This window comes from Podarcis filfolensis, assembly GCF_964270895.1.
Source record: "Podarcis filfolensis genome assembly, chromosome: 17".
NCBI lineage: Eukaryota > Metazoa > Chordata > Lepidosauria > Squamata > Lacertidae > Podarcis > Podarcis filfolensis.
Window position 1 is genome coordinate 19867943 of NC_139621.1, and position 13639 is coordinate 19881581.

General features: G+C 45.8%; 1 protein-coding gene across 2 annotated transcripts in view; it reads right to left on the minus strand.

Annotated features, from left to right (window-relative positions):
- Positions 1 to 13095, minus strand: part of ERMP1 (endoplasmic reticulum metallopeptidase 1) — a 41101-nt gene extending 28006 nt beyond the window's left edge. The window contains exons 1-3 of one of the 2 annotated variants that reach the window (XM_083593099.1): positions 12640 to 13074; positions 3837 to 4138; positions 2372 to 2499 (exon numbers count right to left, since the gene is read on the minus strand). In XM_083593099.1, the coding sequence (XP_083449225.1) occupies positions 2372 to 2499; positions 3837 to 4138; positions 12640 to 12971 (762 nt within the window). In that variant the 5' untranslated portion in view covers positions 12972 to 13074. Of the gene's footprint in view, positions 1 to 2371; positions 2500 to 3836; positions 4139 to 12639 lie in introns of both variants that reach the window. The other variant, XM_083593098.1, reaches the window with a different exon arrangement.
- Between the last annotated feature and the right edge of the window lie 544 nt (positions 13096 to 13639).

The window sequence follows — 13639 nt, forward strand, 5'->3', positions numbered from 1 at the left end:
TGTCAAAAAGGAGGCACTGGGAGACTTACAGTACTTTTCCATGGATAAGACTATGTTTTTTCCTTTAAAATTCATGCAAAAAAGTTGGGGTCGTCTCATACATGGGTAGTGCATAGGGTGGACGTTTGATTGGTTGCTGCAGAGGCTACTGGGCGTGTTATTGGTTGCTGCGTCAATGGGAGGTGTTGATTGGCTGACGCTCCAGCAGTTGGGCGGGCGATTGGCAGCTTCTGCGGGCAACGGGAGGTGGATTTTGTGACGCGTGTGGGTGAGTGATTTTTGGCACCCCCCCTAAAAAAAAGCTCAACAACCCTGGGTAATCCCCTCCAATTTCCAAAATAGGGGGCGTCTTACTAGACGGAAAAGTACAGTATTTACTTAAAGCGTTTTATCCTGCTCGTCAGCCCAAAAGTCACCCACGGCACACAGTAACAAGCAAAACAGTGCCTTCCCTCAAGATTGCAGTGCCATAGTCCTTGCAGCTTTTCAAGCTCTATACCAGGCACAGAGAAGCGTGCGTAGGGTGTGTGGGGGTGTGGAAGGCGAGGATTGCCCAGACTTCATGAGCTTTCTTTAGGGGGGAAAGGCTAATGTTGTTGAGATTTTTTTGGGGGGAAAGGCCAGAATTGTTGAGCTTTCTTTAGGGGAGAAAGGCCACAGTTGCAGAGCTTTTTTTAGGGGGGTAAAGGCCAAAGGAGTTCCTGAGCTTTTCCTAGGGAGGCATTAATTGTTGAGCTTTTTTAAGGGGGGGAAGGCCAAAGTTTTTCAACTTTTCTTTTAGAATAATTTTTATTAAGTTTTCCATTTTAACAATCCCATCAAATCACATTAAATATTCCAAATTATACACATACATATCATAAAGTCCAAATATTTTGCCAAATTATAAATTTTTGTTGGGGCTTCCCATGCTTCAAGTTCAGTGGGGTCCAATCATCTTATGGTTCTACTGCCTTGAGTTTCCAATAGTTCCTTCTTTAAAACTTCCTGCTGTTATCCTTCTTTCTTTCATAGCCTCTGAGCTGTTCCCACAGGCAACTTGAAGTGAACAATAATATGCTTCTGTGTGAACTTTGTATGACTCTCCTTTTTTTTTTTTGCAACTGGTAAGTCTTTTATTTGCAGTATGTCCTCACACGCTGGTATTTATGCTGAATCAATCCAAAAGTCCTTCTCTGGTAGCAGACGCCATCTTCTCTCAGTACTGATGAAATAAAGTCTAGGCGTTTGCTCATTGATTTTCTCAGACAGGTTGCACCAAACATTAGTCTTTCCAGAGGTTTGCCAAATCGGACTTGCAATACAGCTATAATAACAAAGTAAGAGCTCGCCTCTCCCTATGACTATTAATCTCTGCAACTCAGTCTGCCTCATAATGGCGGATCCTGATTAAATAGCGCATCACAGAAGAGTCTTTTATCTTCTTCCAAGTATTTCAAAGAGCAAAGGCTTTAGTTAATGTTATTATTTCCATACAGTTTATATTTTCCAATCTCACTTGCTATAGGTAATGTAGATGGTTCTTCTGAGGGGGGGGGGGGTTGTTAGGTATTATTGTAGTAGAAAAAGAAAAAGGTTTATCCCCCTCCTTTCCATTCCGTTCCAACATACCAGTTTAGATGTTATTCTTTGATGTCATCTTTCTTCCTCCCGTCACTCTTGGCACCTCAGTGGCTGTAGCTGGCAGATTAATTACCCTTTCTTCGCCCGAAGCATGTCCAAAATTCTTAAATCAATTTTTTTATCTTAAAGTTTTTCAACTTTTCTTGAGGGGGGGAAGGCTAACAATTAACTGCAACACTAACATGGGCGCAAAACAATAAAGCCAACAGACGTCGGAAGCAGACTACAAAAGATTGACCTTATGACGCTATGTAGGGACAGAGCGAGGAGGGCAAGGGTCAGAAACATTCAAAATACTTTACTTTTCTTCCCGCGATCGATAAGGGTCCCGCAATCGCCCAAGAATCTACCTATCGATTGCGGTCGACCGGTTGGACATCACTGCTCTACACGAAACTGCTGGGAAAGGATTTTGGGTTTATGGTGCCAACAGTATGTAGAGGACACCAGAGCTGCTGCAAAACATGGCAGTGCCCAAAATAAGCGGCTCTTGCATTCGCCCTTCCTCCGCTTCTTCTCCTGCCCCTCCTCTGAAAACTTTTAATGCATTGATGCTGCTAATGCCATCCTGTATTCTTTTCACTGACTGGCTTCAGGTGGGAGCCAATCTCACTGTTTTCATACACATTGTTGAGTCACTCTGAGGACCTTCAGATGCAAAATATAAACCAATATTATAAAGAAATGCAGTTGTTTTGTTTTTTGATTTGTCATTGATTTTATTAATGTTTCATAAATCCACGCTTACCTGCAAGACACTCTCTTCTGCACCATTAAACAGGAATATGACAGCATGCTGCAATGGTTTGGGTGATTTAGAAAGGGTGTGCAGTATCTCAAGCATCACAGAACAGCTGACTGCATCATCACTGGCCCCTTAAAATGAAAATATACAGAGTGCAATCAATTTATGTGTATTGATGCACAACTGCTGCACAATTTTTTAAAACCTCATTTGAGTAAAATGCCTTAAAAAGGTTTTCTTTCAACCTTGTATTGTTGCATGAAAACACCCTAAGAGGATTATGGAAACGAAACGAAGAATTTCCTTCCTCCTTGCCAATTGTGAGTGCTTGAAAGCGCTTGGCATAAAATCAGATGCAGTCCTTCCTTTTGTTACCATTTCGAAAAGCAAAAGGAAAATGACTGTGTTCAAGCACAAAATTATCAAGAGAGTTCTGAGCCATGATGGCCTTTGACATTTTAATAGTTTTATAAAACTACTGAGCGTTTTTTAAAACAAACAAGCAAACAAACAAAAAACTACTGTGCAAAAATTTCATTACCCAGATTCAGAAAAGTTTGTGGGATAAGCCTTTGTAGGCAGGTTAAGTCTTGTTAACAAAATTACGTTTAGGTAAGAGGTTTTTTGCCTTTTATAAAATGTTAAGCTGGATAACCAGTAAATTACAACTAATTTTAAATCTGCAGAAAAAGTAAAAGTGTGTGTGGGGGGGGGAATGTATACAAATTCACCCCATTAATATAAGCTTTTGAAAAGGAAAAATATTCTCAGTGTGCTGTGAAGCTGACGATATCTACAAAGAGCCCAACAACTAAGACTTACAAAGCATAAAAGGTAAAGGTAAAGGGACCCTTGGCCGTTAGGCTCAGTGGTTTACACCACGGCGCCACTTGCGTCCCTTTTACAAAGCATAGGTAAAGGTAAAGGGACCCCTGACCATTAGGTCCGGTTGTGACCGACTCTGGGGTTGCGGCACTCATCTCGCTTTATTGGCCGAGGGAGCCGGCGTACAGCTTCCGGGTCATGTGGCCAGCATGAATAAGCCGCTTCTGGCAAACCAGAGCAGCGCACGGAACGCCGTTTACCTTCCCGCCGGAGTGGTACCTATTTATCTACTTGTACTTTGACGTACTTTCGAACTGCTAGGTTGGCAACAGCAGGGACCGAGCAACGGGAGCTCACCCCGTCGCAGGGATTCGAACTGCCAACCTTCTGATCGGCAAGTTCTAGGCTCTGTGGTTTAACCCACAGTGCCACCCGCGTCCCTCCAAGCAACTTTAAATAAAATATTTAGGCCAGCTTAATAAATTGCATTTATGGAGAATTCTTAGAAATTTCTCCACCAGAATCAGTGAATAGAAAGATCTGGGCCTTCGCTGGGGTTCACCTCTTAAAGAAAGGGGGAAACACAAATTTCCTGCAAAGCCCCCCTGCCCCCATTATACAATTTTTTTCTGATGTTACCTACCAACAGTATGTGGTACAGAGTCAAAATGGCAGTTGGAGAGCACCGAATGCTCCGCTCCAGTCCTGGGTTCTAGCTTAACCACGACATTAGTAATGTTGTCATAGTAACTGGTAAAGCCTCCGAGAAAATCAATACTGAAGGTGCCCGTGGGCCTCTGTATATCGACAGAGATGGTATGGACATGACTGCTTTGAGTTTCAATAGCTTTAACTTGTTCCAAGAGGTAGTTGACTGTGAAGATTTCGTTTTCCGGACTTCCAACTGCTCTGGGCCCAATTGCAGTAATGTTTTCTAGGTAAGTCCTGTAGGAGACCATAACAGGGCATTAGATTAGAAGAATGTATTAAAACCCACAAATGCATGCAAACTCAGCTGCAAAAGAACAGGCCATTGAAGAAGAAAGCTAGATCTGTTGGTGTGAACAATGACATAATTGAGCCGGATTGAGCCGGATCCAGCCCCCGGGCCTTAGTTTGCCTACCCATGCCCTAATAGCTTAAGGACTGTTCTTAAGCTATTAGGGCATGGGTAGGCAAACTAAGGCCCGGGGGCTGGATCCGGCTCAATCGCCTTCTAAATCCGGCCCGCAGACGGTCCGGGAATCAGCGTGTTTTTACATGAGTAGAATGTGTCCTTTTATTTAAAATGCATCTCTGGGTTATTTGTGGGGCATAGGAATTTGTTCCCTTTTTTTCCTTTCCAAAATATAGTCCGGCCCCCCACAAGGTCTGTGGGACAGTGGACCGGCCCCCTGCTGGAAAAGTTTGCTGACCCCTGACAGGGCAAATGGGGCTTAATGTTCCACTGACTACCAAAGAAGGAGAACAAAATGTCTGTTCAGCAGCTTAGTCTCCATGCACCACTGAAGACAGGCTAGAAATATGTTAAATAGCAGTACAAATATGGGCACGTTACTGATTGTAATACTTCAAAAGAACAAGAGGGGACATCGAATGATGCCCACCCACCCAACTGTGCAACAGATTCCTGCCTGAGCATATAGGTCTTCCCTTTCTTTCTCGGCCACCCCATAGCCTCCTGTACCCCCACACCAGAATCTCCTCTGCCAACTCTATGGAGAAGATCTTGTGGCTGTAGGAGAAGTTGCTGGGGGAAGAAGAAGAAGAAGAAGAAGAAGAAGAAGAAGAAGAAGAAGAAGAAGACATCCGCTCACACAAAACTTGGATGTCACCCAATGTTTACAGTGATTATGCCCAAAGATTTTTTAAAAACCCATTCATATTTCATGATCACTGGAATCTGGCAATCTTCCGTCTATGTGGGGTTATTCTATTTATCCTCACACCAATATGGACTACCTCAAGCCCACTCAGCGAGTTTCATACTTAACTGAGGATGTAACCTAGGTCCAACTCTGTATTAAATATACCATATGTAGTAGTGATGTATGGAAGTGAGAGCTGGACCATAAAGAAGGCTGATCGCCGAAGAATTGATGCTTTTGAATTCTGGTGCTGGAGGAGACTCTTGAGAGTCTCATGGACTGCAAGAAGAACAAACCTATCCATTTTTAAGGAAATCAGCCCCGGGTGCTCATTGGAAGGACAGATCCTGAAGCTGAGGCTCCAATACTTTGGCCACCTCATGAGAAGAGAAGACTCCCTGGAAAAGACCCTGATGTTGGGCACAAGGAGAAGGGGACGACAGAGGACGAGGTGGTTGGATAGTGTTCTCGAAGCTACCAGCATGAGTTTGGCCAAACTGCGGGAGGCAGTGAGGACAGAGGTGCCTGGCATGCTCTGGTCCATGGGGTCACGAAGAGTCAGACATTACTAAATGACTAAACAACAACATGTACCGTATTTTTCGTCCCATAGGACGCACCGGCCCATAGGACGCACCTAGTTTTTTTGGGGGGAAATAAAGGAATTTTCCCCCCCTTTATTACCCCCCAAAACCAGGTCGGGGAATCCAAACCAGGTCAGGGAACAGCGGGATGGCGTCGCTCCGCCTCCCCGCTGTCCCCCGAGCTTGTGGAGCTGGCGCTGGGGAGAAGCGTGCTTCTCCCTAGCGCCAGTCTCCAAACCAGGTCGAGGAACAGCGGGATGGCGGCGCTGCGCCTCCCCGCTGTCCCCCGAGCTTGTGGGGCTGCCCGATGTCTGCCCGAAGCATGGGGCGCTCTGCTTCAGCGCTCCCCGTGCTCCGTGCAGCAGGCTGCTATCTGCAGCCTAGGGAGCCCTGTGGGAACTCCCGCAGGGCTCCCTAGGCTGCGGATGTCTTCCCGAAGCGCCGGGTGCTCTGCTTTTAGCACGCCCCGCGCTCCGGGAAGCAGGCTGCTATCCGCAGCGTGGGGAGCCCTGCGGGAACTCCCGCGGGCTCCCCAGGCTTGCTGATAGCTTCCTGAAGCCTGGAGAGCGAGAGGGGTCGGTGCGCACCGACCCCTCTCACTCTCCAAGCTTCAGTGAAAGCCTGCATTCGCCCCATAGGACACACACAGATTTCCCCTTCATTTTTGGAGGGGAAAAAGTGCGTACTATAGGGCGAAAAATACGGTATCTTTCTATATACACAACACACCCTAACCATCTGATTTAATGCCCAGGGCATTATCTGAATATTAATCAAAAGTTTTTATTTTTATGTATATTGGTCACTTTTTTCCACAGCAACTCAAAAGTGTCTTAAAACATTTTAAGCATAAAACATATACACATGCATAAATACATTAAAACTAACAATTTCTTTTTAAAACCAAAAATAATCTAACAGATAACACAAACGACACAGCAACCCTGTATGTGTATAGTCATTACCCGGGAGAGTTGCATTAGAATATAAATAATAATTTGCACTTCAGTTTCTCAGGTGTTTGCTTCAGACACCACCTATAAAATGCTGCATATGTTTGATGGCTTCACAAGGTCGTACACGCCAAACTGCAAAATATTTAACTGCTTTTCCTTGAAAATTAAAGTTGCTTGAAACTAAGTCCTGCTGAAACCAGCAGGACTTAAAACTAGGGCAGTTTGCGAGCACTGCTGCCAAAGGCTGCAATTCTATACATATGCATTTGGAAGTGTTATACTGAAATCAATATGATCTAGTTTCAAATAAATTGGTTTAGGTTTGAGTGCAAAGGGAGATCTGCTGCTAAAAACTACAAAGAGGTGCATGTGTACGAAATAAAAGGGGAAAAGGAAGTTCCATAAAGCCTGACATCAAACAGGAGGAGATAAGAAAATAACAGACAGGAACTCCAAGGCTCACTTTACCTAAAACTTGATGAAAGACGTAATGAGCTCCCTCATGGTAAATTTAAATAATGCAAGCCCTAGAAAGTAGTTCCAATGCGTTCTTCTTAGCTCAATTTTAAAACTCAATAATCAGGTTTCAAAAAGTCGCCCGAAATGTGAGCATACACCTAGGAATCTGAAATATTTATTCGCAGTGACTTGCACAAGATTGGTTCAAGAGTACTGAAGCCAATTATCAACAAGTGATACAGACTTTTAGCACATAGTTCTCCTAAATTTGACTCAAGGAATGGGAAGTGTTGGAGTGGGGGAGACGAGGAGGTGATAAGAATATTTTAAAAGCTGCTTTTCTATACCATGTTCCTTATAGTCACACTCATTTCCATGGGTCCCACGCAAAAATGTTAACAGAAGCCTTGCTCCACCCTCTCCTTCTCATTGTGTATTGTATTGTTTTATGTACTGTGGCTTGCTGTTGTTTTACTGATTATAGTTTAGATATTATTGTAACTGTTGAGTGGATTTCTGTTTAACTTTTATATGTTGATATTATTATTTTATACTATTCTAGTGATTGTTGACTGTTACATTTTTGATGGAGATTGCCTATTTTAAAGTTATGTTTTATTATCACATTTTTTTGTATTGCATTAGATTGTTATAAGATGTACATTTTGTTTCTTCAGCTTGTAAACCGCCTTGAGTATTGTAAGATAGAATGGCGGTATACAAATTAAAAAATGAAAATGAAATGAATGATAGAACCCATAAATACAAATTGGGACACTTTCCCTTGTTTATACTAATACTGAATTTTTACAGAAAAGCAGCCCTTGTAAACCACTTGGAGGTTTCTTCTATAACCAAGAAATAATATAATTTTTTATGAAATAAATAAATAAATAAAAGCCAGTTCAGCTGAAACTCTGTCTACACTCCAGAACTATGTGTCTATATTTTGGATTTGCTCTGAACAAGGAAACTACAGAAGTTTAAGCTAAATACCTTCCATAACAGAAACAAGGCAATGGATTGGACAGCAACAATTCAGGGTTATTTCTTTTTTTTTTTTTTTAAAAGAATAAATTATAAGTTGTGTACCCTTATCTCTCAATTTGATCCTTTTACAAGGTTTTGTATGTTTTGTGCTATTTTACGCATTGCTCGTTATTTTTGCTGTCGTTTAGTAATTCTTTATTGTAGCAGTTAAGTGTAAACTGTAAGCTGTTAAGTGTAAACTGCTGGTATTTAATATTTGATATAAGTTGTTTATTTTATAGTTATGCGTTCATTATGATTTTATTTTATCTTTGAATTGGATTAGATTGTGATCAGGTGCGTGATCTTTGCTGTCTATTTTATTGTCTGTTTCAGCTTGTAATCTGCCTTGGGAACCGAAATATACACTAACCATTGCCTCCTCCCATCATCATCCCCTTGGCTCTCAGTCTTGTTTTTTATTTCTGATTAATTATGAGCCTTGTGGTAACACAAGCCAGTTTTTATCCCATAACAGCTTTTTCTATTTTTGGAGGCTGATTAGCAGGTTATAAAAGGAACTACCCACAAACTACCCACAGTGGCTAATAACAATGTGATTTTTGCCTCACTCTATTTCAACTATGATCAACATGAATGGGCTCAAAATACCCCAAGTAAAACTTATTTACCTGCACTGTCAGCGTTTGAAACCAGCCAAGCGCAGGCAAATTTTCCAACTGACTTATCGGCCACTTGCGACCAAGTGAAGATCTCCACCATTTGGAGTTGCATGCCTGGGAACCATAGGAACCACAGGATCTGGACCGTTTTCACACACTAATACCCCACCATGGAGAATTCTATCCGCTATACAGTGGTACCTAAGGTTAAGTACTTAATTCGTTCCGGAGGTCCGTACTTAACCTGAAACTGTTCTTAACCTGAAGCACCACCTTAGATAATGGGGCCTCCTGCTGCTGCCGCACCGCTGGAGCACGATTTCTGTTCTCATCCTGAAGCAAAGTTCTTAACCTGAAGCACTATTTCTGGGTTAGCGGAGTCTGTAACCTGAAGCGAATGCAACCTGAAGCATATGTAACCCGTGGTACCACTGTATTTTATCCGCACAATTGGAATGAACTTTGGGAACCAAAACGCTTTTTCTGCGCAGCCTGAGAAGGAGACTGAATGACATTACAGCTAACTTTTGTAGCTTGACTTTGCTTGCCCCGTCCCACTGCCCTGCTCACCGTTGTGAAGAATATTCCTACGTTACGAATGGCTTGTGTCACCAGGAAGAAAAAGAGGTCGGAATAAGCCAATATATATGTGGACAGTCCTTGGATCAAGTGACTTTTCTTCTTGGAGTTCCCTTAAGTTCTTAACCTTGCTCAAGGTCTTCTGAGCTAGCCAGATGTCTAACTGATAATTCAATCACAGTCAGTCCATCATTTGAAAAATAAGACTTTACAGCCGTCTTGTCCCAAAATGGCAAACAGACATTTCATTTTGGAGACTGCAACCTTGGTTTAAGGAGCCATTTGGCCCCAGCTTACATATCTGATTTTCTAACACTGTGTCTGCACAGATATGCACCTGCTACCTAAATCTTCTGAATGTGGAAGGAGAGGTTCTAGCAGAAATATGCCCCCAAGTTGTCCTACTCAGAAGCGTTTGCTAGGATGACTAACCAGCCGGAAGAAATATAGTCTGACTAGTTGTTGTTTTTTTGCCAAAGGGGAAGTAGTGAAAGGATCTTGTACTGCTTCTTTTCCTCTCCAAATAGTGGCGCACAAGATCCTGCCTGCTCCCTTCTCAATTCCTCCACCCACACAAGACTCATGCTACTTCTGCAAAACTCTCAAACTAAGTGAGATGGAGCCCACTTCATCCCAAATATTACACATTGTATTTATAACACACCTTTCGACTCCAATACAGTGGTACCTCCGGCTGCAGAAGGGATCCGTTCCAGAGCTCCAGTCGGATCCCGAGGTTTTCGCAACCGAAGGTGCCTGTCCTGCGAATGCGCACAGTAGAGCGCTTCTGCGCATGCGGGAAACCCGGAAAAATACTTCCGGGTTTGCCGCGTACGTGTCCGAAGGATACGTAACCAGAGGTGCGCATAAGTAGAGGTACCACTGTAGTGGTATACAACGCTTCATCAAATTAAATGCACTACAAGGATTAAAATGAAAACCATAAAACCAGTAAACATTAGCAGCATCTTAAAACAATAAATATAATAAAATAATAAAGCAGCCGGTCACTAGACCAGCCACTTCCACAGGAAGGCAGGAGAAAGCGGGGAGCTACAGACAGACATCTGAAAGCTGTAGACAACCTCAGGTCTAATGGGAGGCAGCTTAACATACAGGGGGCCACAGCACAGAAGGCCTTGTTTGCTCCATGCAACAAACAACATGCAACATGCAACATACAGCAAACAGCCCCTGATGGAGGCAAAAGGAAGGCCTCTTCCACTGATCTTAAGGCATGGGTTAGCAGGTAGCAAGAGATGCACTTCTTCAAATACTTGCAACCCAGGGTATAGAGAGCTCTGTAGACCAAAGTCAGTAACTTAACCTGAGCCTGGTAGCAAATTCTAGGAAACCAAGGCAGGATTTGTCCGACTTCATTCAGTGGAATTTATCTTCTGCTGTGGTTGTCCACTAACCTCATACATCCTAGCCCTGGTGTTGGGAGCATTCAGACCCCTAGGCGTTCACTTGTTGGGTGCCTCAGGGATCCGTCCTCTCTGCCATGCTTTTTAACATCTATATGAAGCCACTGGGAGAGATCATACAGGGTTTGGGCTGGTGTTCATCTGTATGCGGATGATACCCAGCTCTACCTCTCCTTTAAATTGGAACCAGTGAAGGCGGTGAAGGTCCTGTGTGAGTCTGGAGGTAGTTGGAAGACGGATGGTGGCTAACAGAACAGAGGCTGAATACTGACAAGACAGAAGTACTGTTTTGGGGCAACTGATCCTGGGCGTGAATGGGGTAACTGTGCCCCTGAAGGACCAGGTGTGCAGCCTGGGAATCATTTTGGACTCACAGCTGTCCATAGAGGCATAGGTCAATTCTGTGTCCAGGGCAGCTGTCTACCAGCTCCATCTGGTACGCCGGCTGAGACCTTACCTGCCCGCAGACTGTCTCACCAGAGTGGTGCATGCCCTGGTTATCTCCCAGTTGGACTACTGCAATGCACTCTACGTGGGGCTACCTTTGAAGGTGACTCAGAAACTACAACTAATCCAGAATGCGGCAGCAAGACTGGTGACTGGGAGCGGCCGCCGAGACCATATAACACCAGTCCTAAAGGATCTACACTGGCTCCCCTGTTTCCGGGCACAATTCAAAGTGTTTGTGCTGACCTTTAAAGGCCTAAACAGCCTTGGTCCAGTATACCTGAAGGAGCATCTCCACCCCCATCATTCAGCCCAGACAATGAGGTCCAGCTCCGAGGGCCTTCCAGCAGTTCTCTCACTGTGAGAAGCAAAGTTACAGGAAACCAGGCAGAGGGTCTTCTTGGCGGTGGCACCCTCCCTGCGGAACGCCCTCCCATCAGACGTCAAGGAAATAAAAAACTATCTGACTTTCAGAAGACATCTGAAGGCAGCCTTGTATCGGGAGGTTTTTAATGTTTGATTATTATTATGTTTTAACATATGTTTGGAAGCTGTTCAGAGTGGCTTGGGAAACCCAGCCAGACGGACGGGGTATAAATAATAAAATTACTGTTATTACAGAAACCGTTTCTGGGGCTTTGCCACAGTTCAATTAAACCACAGAGATTCTGAAAACACGAGTGCTCCCTGTTCGTTCCTACCTACACATTAAAGGCACCTTAATAGCTAAAAAAGACATACTGTATTTTTCCATGTATAACACGCCCCCAAGTACACAGGCCCAGCAGCTATCCTTTATTGCTAGCTACTACTATCAAAAAGGACATAGGGAACACAATGACACAACGTTTGAAACTCCTACCTAGATCAGATTCAAAGTACATCAGGGTACATCAGTACATTAGTCCAGGAGGAGGGCGTAGAAGCCAACACCCCGGGCCAGACACTGTATGGAACCCATGGCCCTGAGCACCCATGGACGTGGGGCCAAGTTGGCCCTCCCGGAGGAGAGCATTGCACCTCTCTCTCCATGGGCAGAGCCAAGATTTTTGTTGGGAGGGGGGCAGCCAAAGCTTTTTTTAGGGGATCCTCCTAAGTTGTTGAGGACATTGGGGGGGGCTTCTGCTGGGAGGGGGGGCACACAGGACCTCAGATAATTGTGTACTTTCAGTGCTTTTCAATAGTATTGTGGCTCCGTCTTCCCGCTCCCCGACTACGCCCATGTCTCCCTCTCCCAGAGATGCAGGTGCGCGGTGAGGACGGGGAGAAGGAACCACGGGTGTAGCTAGGATTCACGTTCGAGGGGGCGGGCAGACTTTATGTTGGGGTGGGGGCCAGAACCTCAGTTAGTTATGTACTTGATGGGGGGGCATCTGTCCCTGGACCCTTCCCACCCACGCACCCCACGGAAGAAGGGACCTGGGACCCGGCAAGCGCGCGAGAGAGCGCCGCCGCCGTCGCTACCTGCGGTTACCTGGCGCGCGGGGCGCTGAAATCCTCGCCGGGGCGGCGCTCCGCCGGCTGCACCAGCCTCCGCAGGGAGAGGTGCGCGATCCCGCGCAGCGCCAGCAAGTAGAGCAGCAGCAGCAGGGCCGTGCGCGCCTCCGGCAGCAACGGGAGGCCCCTCGCTCCTCCTCCTCCCCGGCTGCCCGCCGGCTTCTTCCCATCCAGTCCGTCGGGCTCCTGGTCCGGGCGCCACGGCGGCTGCTGCTGCTGGTTTGGGCGAGGGTGCTGCTGCTGCTGCTGCTGAGCAGGATGCGTGCGGAGGCGCCTCACGGCACCCACGGCGGCCGAGCTGCGCTCCATGGTGGAGACCCTGGGTGCCTGGCTTTGGCTTGCAGCAGCAGCAGTATGGCAACGGCGGGAGGGCTAAAAGCGCCCGGCCGGGGCCAACCCACCTTGCTTTCGCGAGCGGGAGGCGGGCTCAGGAGTCCCTTCGCAAGGTAGCCTGGGCAGGAAATGTCAGACGGCGCTCCTCCTTCTCCTTCTCTTGGTTCCGCCCGCCACCCCGCCAGGGTCAAGCGCGGTGACTTTGCGCGAGGGCGCCTTTGCGCGCTGCTTGGTCTTCGCCCACGCTCCTTCTTGGCACGAGTCGTGCGCAGAGCCGGACCTGGAAAGGTCCCTAGAGATGGGCAAACTGGGGTGCTCCCCCCACCAGTCCCCCGGAAAATCAAAAACAAAATATGCGTCTGGAGGAAGCCGGTGAGGTGGGAGGGTTGCAAATAATAACATGAGGATATTGGTAGCGATGCAGTTCAAAAAAAGCAAGCCGCGTTGCTGGTGTTTTGTTTTGGTTTTTTTGCAAGGACGCAAAACTTGCATGCACGGCGAGATGTGCACGCGTGCGTTATGCCCTGTGTGCAACACACTGCCAGGGCTCTTACTTCTTCCTGGCGTTATTTTAATCGGCTGTCGGTGGGGCGCCCCCTGGTTTAGGTGGGGATAAGTCATAAAGAGAACGGGGAAATGAACGA